Genomic DNA, 8385 nt, shown 5'->3' on the forward strand with positions numbered 1-8385 from the left:
GGCCGGGAGGGGAGGGAGGGAGGGAGCAGGGGGCGGCCCGCGGCCGCGCTGACGGTGCCGCTCCCTGTGTGGCAGATGACGGGCCTGGACGTGGAGAAGGACCAGATCCTGGAGATGGCCTGTCTCATCACCGACTCCGACCTCAACGTCCTGGCAGAGGTGAGCAGCCGCCGCCGGGCCCTATCCCCGCGGTCCCCGGGCCCCCTGCGGGGGGGGATTCTGTGCCCAGGGGCCGTCACCGCCGGGCTCCAGGCCCGGCTGCCCGGGATGGCCACTGCTCTGGCCATTTTGGCTCCTGCTGCTCCAGCCCGGGTGCTCGGGGGCCGGAGGGGACCCTGGGGACACACACCTTACCTTGGGTTGGTGGAGTGGCCGCCTCACACTGTCCCAACAGCTGCTTCTCCAGCCACCGAGCTGGGCCACTGCCACGGCCACGCTGCGTCTTCAGGCTGGAGCCAGGGGAGTGACAGCCGGCTCCAGAGCTGCTTCTGGTGACTTCTGTGTCTTTCTCTTCCCGCCAGGGTCCCAACCTGATCATTAATCAGCCCGACGAGCTGCTGGAGAGCATGTCCGAGTGGTGCAAGGAGCACCACGGGAAGGTAACCCTGCTAGAGCAGTCACGCTGCGGTTCCTCTCTCTGTTTGCAAGGATGAGCGTGAGGTATAATTCAGAGTTATTAGTTGCAGTACGGTCACCTAAAAAGGGACAACTCCCATGCTGAGCAGTTTGCGGTCAGACAGAGGAGATAAAGGATGGGAGACAGTAAGTATCACCCTCGTTTTGTACCGAGGAGCTGATGTGTTTGCCCAGGGTCCTGCAGGTGGTCGGTGGCACAGCTTCCTGTGTCTTTAGTCTCATCCTGTGGCTCGGCTGCAGGATGACCCTGCATTTGCACTTTGTAGCCCGGCTTTTCCTAACTTGGGATAGTAGAGTACTCCAGCGCCAGCAAAATGCAAATTTATCCCTGCAAATTCAGATTTTTGGAGAACTAAACAGACTCATGTACTGTAAATGTGGCATTGTCATTTTTACCTGTCTCCCCAGCACTGCATATCCCCCCAGCTCCCCAGGCTGTAAGCCTCCTGTATTTTTTTTCACCAAAAGCCTCACTTTTGCAGCAAGAGATTATTTTTCCCATTATTTTTCATTCTTTCAGCCACCAAAGAAAGCTTCCTCCTTGCCAGCAGCGAGAAAGCGAATGGATTTTCCAATCCCTGATTACCAATTGAAATTCAAGTTAGTTTTCAATTAAGGGCTGAAGTTTTGAGACACCCATAACCCCTCCCCTCCTCCCCCTTCGGCATCTCACGCTCCCCGGGAAGGATTAGCAAGAGTTTGGAAAATGAATATTAATTTACCGTGATGGGTGCTTCTCCCCTTCTCCAGTCGAGGACTCCAACTCGGCTTCGGCTCACGAGTGAATTGAAGATGGTGGCATTCGTTATCGCTGCTCCTGAGGAGCTACTTATTTTTAATTGACTAAGAAAAGAGAAGCAATTAGAATACAGATGAAAATGCAGCCACATAATGAATTTTTTAACCACCACTTGGATCTGTCAAGTAGGTTTCTGCGGCAGAGTCGTGGAAATATATAGCGTAGCCAGATGGAAATAAATCACTGAGAACACTTGGAGCAGATTTGACATTTAACTATTGGGGAAAAAAAAAGAAAGAAGGAACTTTTCTGATTTATAGGAATCTTGATAAACACTTAAGCTGGGATCCTGATTATTTCTGTTTATTTATACCTCCTGCTCTGTGTGGGGAGGCGAAGGCTTCTCCTTAAGGAGAGAGAAATGTAATACTCTCCTGGATGGCGTAGGTACAGGTGTATAACGAGGCTGGCATAATGTCTCGCTAATTGAGAAGAGCCCCTAGAAAGTACAGCAACCGGGAAAGAAAAACAAAAAAAAACAACAACAACCAAAACAATCAGAGGTTGGTGGCGTTGGGACTGTGTGACCATCACCTTTGCTGGTGTGGATCTGCACTTCTCGAGCAGTGCCCTGCGCATGGGTCAGGCTCGGGGGGATCCTGGGGGGAGGAACGGGCAGGAGATGTCCCCAAATGCCGGACCACGGAGCTCAGCAGGTACTTTTGGGCACCCCAGGGCACAAACACTGCTCAGAGGGGGCAGCCCTTCTGCCGTGGAGCCTTTCTGGAAGTGCTTTTTATGGCATTGTCTTTCTGATTTCTGATGGATGGCTCTTTTTTTTGCAGTCTGGCCTTACTAAGGCTGTGAAGGAGAGTAAAATTTCCTTGCAGCAGGCGGAGTATGAGTTTCTGTCCTTCGTGCGCCAACAGACACCGCCGGGGCTCTGTCCTCTCGCAGGTAAAGTGTGTTCTTTCTTAATAACACTAACGATGCCATCCCTCCCCCTGCTCCCAGCTGGGTGCCGGAGCCCCGCTGCTGCACGAGGTGGGGATGCTTTAGTTCTCTGTGCTGAGATCTGACATGTGAATCAAAACCTGTTTAGTGAGGAGAGGGTCAGGAACAGCATCACGCCGTGGGCAGATTCCCTGCGGCAAAAACTGTGCGTTGTCACTGCGGGAAAGGGCAATTCTCTTTGGTGTTAATATCTCTGTGTCCGGGTTGTAATTGGGGTGGGGGACCTCAGTGCTGACAGCAACCTGCGACCGTGACGTCTGAGCTGCAGACCCCACGGCGTCTTCTCCTCTGTGTATCGAAGGAAGCACCAAATATGAGTTGTCCAAACGTCCTGGTACCTGGAACCATGTCCGGGAGGTTCTCAAAGGCTCCTGGGGCTGGTGCTGAGGGGAATTAATAGCGACGCCCATTTTCCCTTGGTGGAAAACCCGATTCTTGCCTAATAACGTTGATACTTATCTGTGCGACGCAAATTGCAGGAGCACTCACTGAAGAATTAATAGTGGGATTAGGGTTGTAAACCGCCTGTGATCCTGCAATGAAAATCTGACAAACCTTTCCAATCGTATTTACTAGAAAAGGGGATAAACGAGCTGCTTGCGAGCGGCTTTCCGGAGCCTGTGATCTCTCCCCGGCTCCCCGCGCCGGCTGCTCGCTCAGATGTCACTCGTGGCGCCTTTTGTCGTGTCTTTGAACAAACGTCTTGTTTTGTGTCTTTGTAGGTAACTCTGTTCACGCAGATAAGAAATTTCTTGACAAATACATGCCTCAGTTCATGAGGCATCTTCATTACAGGATCATTGATGTGAGCACCGTCAAAGAGCTCTGCAGGTAAATGTTCCCCAAATTAAGCAGTCGTGTGACAGACAATCCAGGGGCGCCTGGGAAGTGGCACCAACAGGGGCTCCTCTGAAACAAGGCTCGGGCTGCAGGGAGAGAGCTGCCTGCAGCTCTTCCACTGTTCATCCCCTCCATTTGGGGATGTGCAGGAGGAGCCGTGAGGTGACTTCAGAATCACAGAATCTTCTAGGTTGGAAGGGACCTTAAAGATCGTCTTGTCCAACCGTCAACCCAACTGACAAAAATAGACACCCACACAACAAACAAGGAGCATCATCACTAAACCAGACCTCCCAGCACTACATCAACCCGGCTTTTGAACACCTCCAGGGATGGGGCTTCAGACACCTCCCTGGGCAGCCCATTCCAATGCCTGAGAACCCTTTCAGTGAAAAAATTTTTCCTAATATCCAGCCTGAACCTCCCCTGGCGCAACTTGAGGCCATTTCCTCTCGTCCTGTCGCCTGTGACTTGGGAGAAGAGACCGACCCCCACCTCTCTCCACCCTCCTTTCAGGGAGTTGTAGAGAGCAATAAGGTCTCCCCTCAGCCTCCTCTTCTCCAGGCTGAATAACCCCCAGCTCCCTCAGCCTCTCCTCATAAGACTTGTGCTCCAGACCCCTCACCATCTTTGTCGCCCTTCTCTGGACCCGCTCCAGCACCTCTATGTCTTTTTTTATGGTAGGGGGCCCAAAACTGGACACAGTACTCGAGGTGGGGTCTCACCAGTGCCCAGTACAGGGGGACCATCACCTCTTGGGCCCTACTCGCCACGCTGTTCCTGAGAGGCCAGGATGCTGGTGGCTTTCTTGGCCACCTGGGCACACTGCTGGCTCCTGTTCAGCCGAACCCCAACTTCGTGGGGTTGTGGCTTCTCCGGACGCCAGTGAAACCCAAATTCTTTCCCCAGTTGTAACCAGCCCCCAGCAGCACCCACCGCACGGGTTTTTGAATCCCAGTTTCCTTTTTTAAATGGCGCTTTTTTCCTCTTGCAGACGCTGGTATCCAGAAGAATACGAGTTTGCACCAAAGAAGGCGGCTTCTCACAGGTGAGGCTTCTGCTTTGGTCTGTAAGAGAGCAGGGCTTGTCACCGGGATCCATGCTCCTCACGAGCAGAACATGGAGCTCCCTTGGAATTCCCGGTGCCCTGTTGTACGTCTGAGCCCAGTTACTGCAGGGAAAGGGACTGGGAAAACAGACTCAGACCTTCCCTCCTCTGTTCTGATTCACTCTGTGCTCTTCAAGCCAAGATGCCAGTTTGGTGACGTCGATCCCTCTGGCACTTCTCAGCCATCAGAGTGAGAAATGGGGTGAAAACAGCTTCACGGTGGCTTCCCCTGTCCTTGTCCCGGGCAGCTGTTCATAGACACTGAAATTGGGAGACAGCAAACGGGGGGATGAGGATTCTGTTCCTGGCTATTTTCCGGGTTCCCAGTGTGTCAGAGAGTTTGTTCTCCCCTCTCTGGAAGGGATTAGTTGTGTGTTACCCTCCTGCCAGCTGCTGAGGCGTCCCTCAAAGTCGCCGTTGCATTGAGGTTTTGGAAGAAAAGATTCTGTGCAACATTAAAACGTATTTCTAGAAAGCTACGTTTTCTAGCCCTTCCCAAGGGACCAGTGGGCTCTGGTAAATCCCTGTATCCTGTGTGCACAGGGTGGGCATCCAGTGTGGGCTCTGGAGTGCTGGAGCCCAGATGCAGCTGGAGATGTGCACAGGCGCTTCGAAACCCTCCTTTAATTCTCTTTCAGAGCACTCGATGACATCAGGGAAAGCATCAAAGAACTTCAGTTCTACAGAGATAGCATCTTCAAGAGGAAAACGGATGAAAAGAAAAGGAAACTAATAGAGAACGGGGAGAGCGATAAAACTGCCAGCTGATTCCTCCCCGTGCCCTGCCAGCCCACGGCACGTACCCGATGCGTCTCCAGGTTCTTTTCCGTTTGCCAGTCTCCCGAGAAGCTGCAGCCCTCAGTTACCTCCTTTCTTAACAGCCGTTAGAGCGCAGAAGGAAGCCCGAGTTCCTGCTTCTGTTCTGTGCCAGCCAGGAACCCACACACTCGAGCCTCGGCAGCGCCTTCGTACCTTCTAGGTAAACCCCGCAGTTTGATACTCCTCTTCCTCTGGTTTTAGACGCCATCTTTCACTACACAATAAACACAGTTCTGTTGAAAAAGGGTGGTTTCCTACAGCCCTTCTCTTGGGGAACCAGCCTCTCGGGGCTTTGTGAAGGAAGATGCTCGGGGAAGTGATTCAGTGGTGTGTGTGCCTGGGGGTGGGTGTGCACAGACCCCGGGGGAAGTGGTTCAGTGGTGTGTGTGCCTGGGGGTGGGTGTACACAGACCCCGGCCTGCCGCGGGTCCCTCGGGGTGGGATGGAGGGATGGACACACAGCTCCATCCGCCTGGAGTAATCCCTGGGAAAGGGCCTGTAGAGCTTCCCCTTCCCACAACGCACGCGTGAGAAAGGTGAAAAGCTGCTTCCCTGACCTGAAGGGTGGGTCGGGCTGGGGGAGAACGCAGGACTTGCTGCTTTTGAGGTGTGCGGGCCAGAAAAGTGACATTTAAAAGGGAATTTTGTCGGGAGAGGGTCCTGAACTCTTCTTGCTCCCTTCAGCGGTGCATTTCGGAACACTGGAGTAATAATGAAAGCATTCTTAAAACATCCAGTGTAATACCTGTAAGACCTTCTCAATGCCTACAAGTATCTCAAGGGAGGGTTGAAGGAGGAGGGAGCCAGACTATTTTCAGTGGTTCCCAGTGAGAGGACGAGGGGCAACGGGCACAAGTTGGAACAGAAGAGGTTCCACTCAAATATGAGGAGAAACTTCTTCACGGTGAGGGTGGCAGAGCCCTGGGACAGGCTGCCCAGGGAGGGTGTGGAGTCCCCTTCCTTGGAGATTTTCAAGCCCCGCCTGGATGCTCCTGAGTAACATGCTCTGACAAGCTCTGGGCAATCCTGCTTCAGCAGGGGAGTTGGACTAGATGATCTCTATGGTCCCTTCCAACTCTAAAATTCAGTGAAATTCAGTGTAATACCAGAAGCCGTGACATAGCTCTGGATAGTTAACAGCCACCTGCAAATCGGGAGCACACAGAGAGCAGGGACAACAGCATTATCCCAGAAACGAATGGCACAAGCAGTAACACCAAAAAAATTAAACTTATTACTGATTATTGGTAAAAACCACATCGGTAGTTGAAGCGTTCGGTTCCTGCGTGGCCCTGGTGTTTGCTGCACCATCGTTACTCCAGCGGAGCAGCTTCCGAGGAGAAGGTACTGCTGAGGTTTGCAATCATGAAGCTCTTTGCTAATGAAAATACTGGTGGGGAAGGGTCTGAAGGGCTGGCCCGGAGCCGTGGCGGTGGCTGGACTGTCCCCAACCAGTGTCACTTCCCCAGAGACACAGGTTTTCTTCAGTCACACAAAGGCAGCGAGCCCAGGCAGAGGTGAATCACGAACACGAGGGGAGGAATCCCCACACAACCAAAATTTCCCTCATTTTACCCCTTTTCGATTCAATTTCTGCTGCCTGACTCTTCCCTTGCTCCCCTGGCAGCACGAATGAGTAGGCTGAAAGCTCCCAAAATGCAGTACAGGCTTTCCTGGGTGCGCACGAGGAGCCACGTTGGTTTAATGGGGGTATTTACCTGCTCCTTGAACCTTGCTGCATGTTCGGTGTTTTAGGAGGGAGCCGGCGGCTGCGGGTTCAGGCTGGGATGGATGGGGAGGAGCAGCCCCGGTACAACACGTCGCAGCCCGGGGCAGCACGAGCCAATTTCCTTCCCAAATAAACGCATCTTGCGGCGTTTTAACTCGGCCACATCAGAAAGCAAGTCACCCGTCCTGCATTAACTCATCAGAACCAGAGAGAGTCGGCGACGCGAGAGACACGGCTCCTCCCCCGGCTGCTGGGGCCTGGAGGCAGCAAAGGTTTGCCTTGGGAAAGGCTTTCACGTGTTACATACGTGACTACACACGTGACGAGGGGCTCCGCAGGCGCCGTGTGGGACGTGACCCATCCTGGGGGGATGCAAAGGGGCTTTTCCTGTGTCACCCACAGCGGTGCAGCCCCTCACACCACCACAGCGGCCAGAGAAATTCTAACTAAAGAGTCATCAGCCAGGAGCAGGTGTCTGGTACATCCTGGAGTCAGCTTGTGGGTGTGGCTGGGAAAAAGGATCCTGCACCTCGTGAACAGAGTAAGTTTGAGCTGAGGACATGGTGGAGGGAAAGCCCCACGCTGCTTCTGGGAGCTGTTTCTCAGAGGGGACCTCACGCGCCGAGACGCTGCCACCCAAACAGCGCGTGGGGAAAAGATCATTACTCACCTTCCCTCACCGAACCAAAACCTCTTGCTTTTCCGCTCATACCGTGTGTGTTTCACATGTTGGCCTCTCCTGAGATCACGTCTTGGGCCAGCTGGGTGTAAAAATGCCCTTTCTCACAGGGCAGACCTGCTCATAGCGACACCGGCATCTCATCTGGGTGCAGGTGGCAGAACCCTCAGGTTGCCCCCGAGAAAACTAAAACACCCAGAAAACTAAAGAAAACTAAAACACTGAGAAATTTTCTATTTTCTAAAAATAGAAAACTAAAACGCAGAGAAACTAAAACTCTCCGTGTTTTAGTTCAAATTTGCTGAGTTTTGCTTGCCCTGCCTTTCCCTCCACCACCTGAGTTGCTCAACTTGAACTCTCCTCACCCCAAAGTGCTGCAGGGGCTACTGGCCGTACCCACCCGGTAGCCAGCCCAAGGCCCGTGCCGCGGTGCCACCGGCTCCCCCCTGGCCCTCACCCTGGTTCGGAGCCGGATTAGGCCGAGGATGGGGTTGAGCATCTCCTGGCAGATGCTCCCAGAGACCTGCCACGGGGTCTCCACGCGCCACCAAATCCGCTTTAATCTTTGACTTTGGTTTTGTTAGTTTCCCCCCCCCTTCCTTTGACTCCTCCTTTCTGACCTACTTCTCCTCCTTTTCATATTCCATTCCTTTTTAAGCGGCTTTTATTTTTCGCAAAACATTTTTTAAGGGAAAATATGCCATCTGTGTTTATACATTTTTAAATATTGTTGATTCTTGCTTCTGAAGTCAGCGCGCGCCGCACGAAGGAGCTTTATCTCCTTTTCCTGTATCACGCAAGAGCTTTTTTCCTGCCTCCCT

At 53.0% G+C, this 8385-nt stretch overlaps 1 protein-coding gene across 1 annotated transcript; it reads left to right on the forward strand.

Annotated features, from left to right (window-relative positions):
- Positions 1–29: 29 nt before the first annotated feature.
- On the forward strand, positions 30–5400 carry REXO2 (RNA exonuclease 2). Its single transcript, XM_014949639.1, has 6 exons — positions 30–159; positions 522–599; positions 2221–2332; positions 3112–3220; positions 4224–4277; positions 4976–5400. Exons 1-6 carry the CDS (start codon positions 76–78, stop codon positions 5103–5105), a joined length of 567 nt encoding a protein of 188 aa, XP_014805125.1. The 5' UTR covers positions 30–75; the 3' UTR covers positions 5106–5400.
- Positions 5401–8385: the final 2985 nt, after the last annotated feature.

Source organism: Calidris pugnax, unplaced genomic scaffold (assembly GCF_001431845.1).
Source record: "Calidris pugnax isolate Ruff unplaced genomic scaffold, ASM143184v1 scaffold180, whole genome shotgun sequence".
NCBI lineage: Eukaryota > Metazoa > Chordata > Aves > Charadriiformes > Scolopacidae > Calidris > Calidris pugnax.

What these genes read in the sequence shown, in the direction of transcription:
- REXO2 (XM_014949639.1), top strand. Translation starts at nt 76, where the DNA reads ATGACGGGCCTGGACGTGGAGAAGGACCAGATCCTGGAGATGGCCTGT. An exon ending in ACCTCAACGTCCTGGCAGAG is followed by an intron (nt 160 to 521) that starts GTGAGCAGCCGC and finishes TCTTCCCGCCAG; the next exon opens with GGTCCCAACCTGATCATTAA. An exon ending in GGGGCTCTGTCCTCTCGCAG is followed by an intron (nt 2,333 to 3,111) that starts GTAAAGTGTGTT and finishes GTGTCTTTGTAG; the next exon opens with GTAACTCTGTTCACGCAGAT.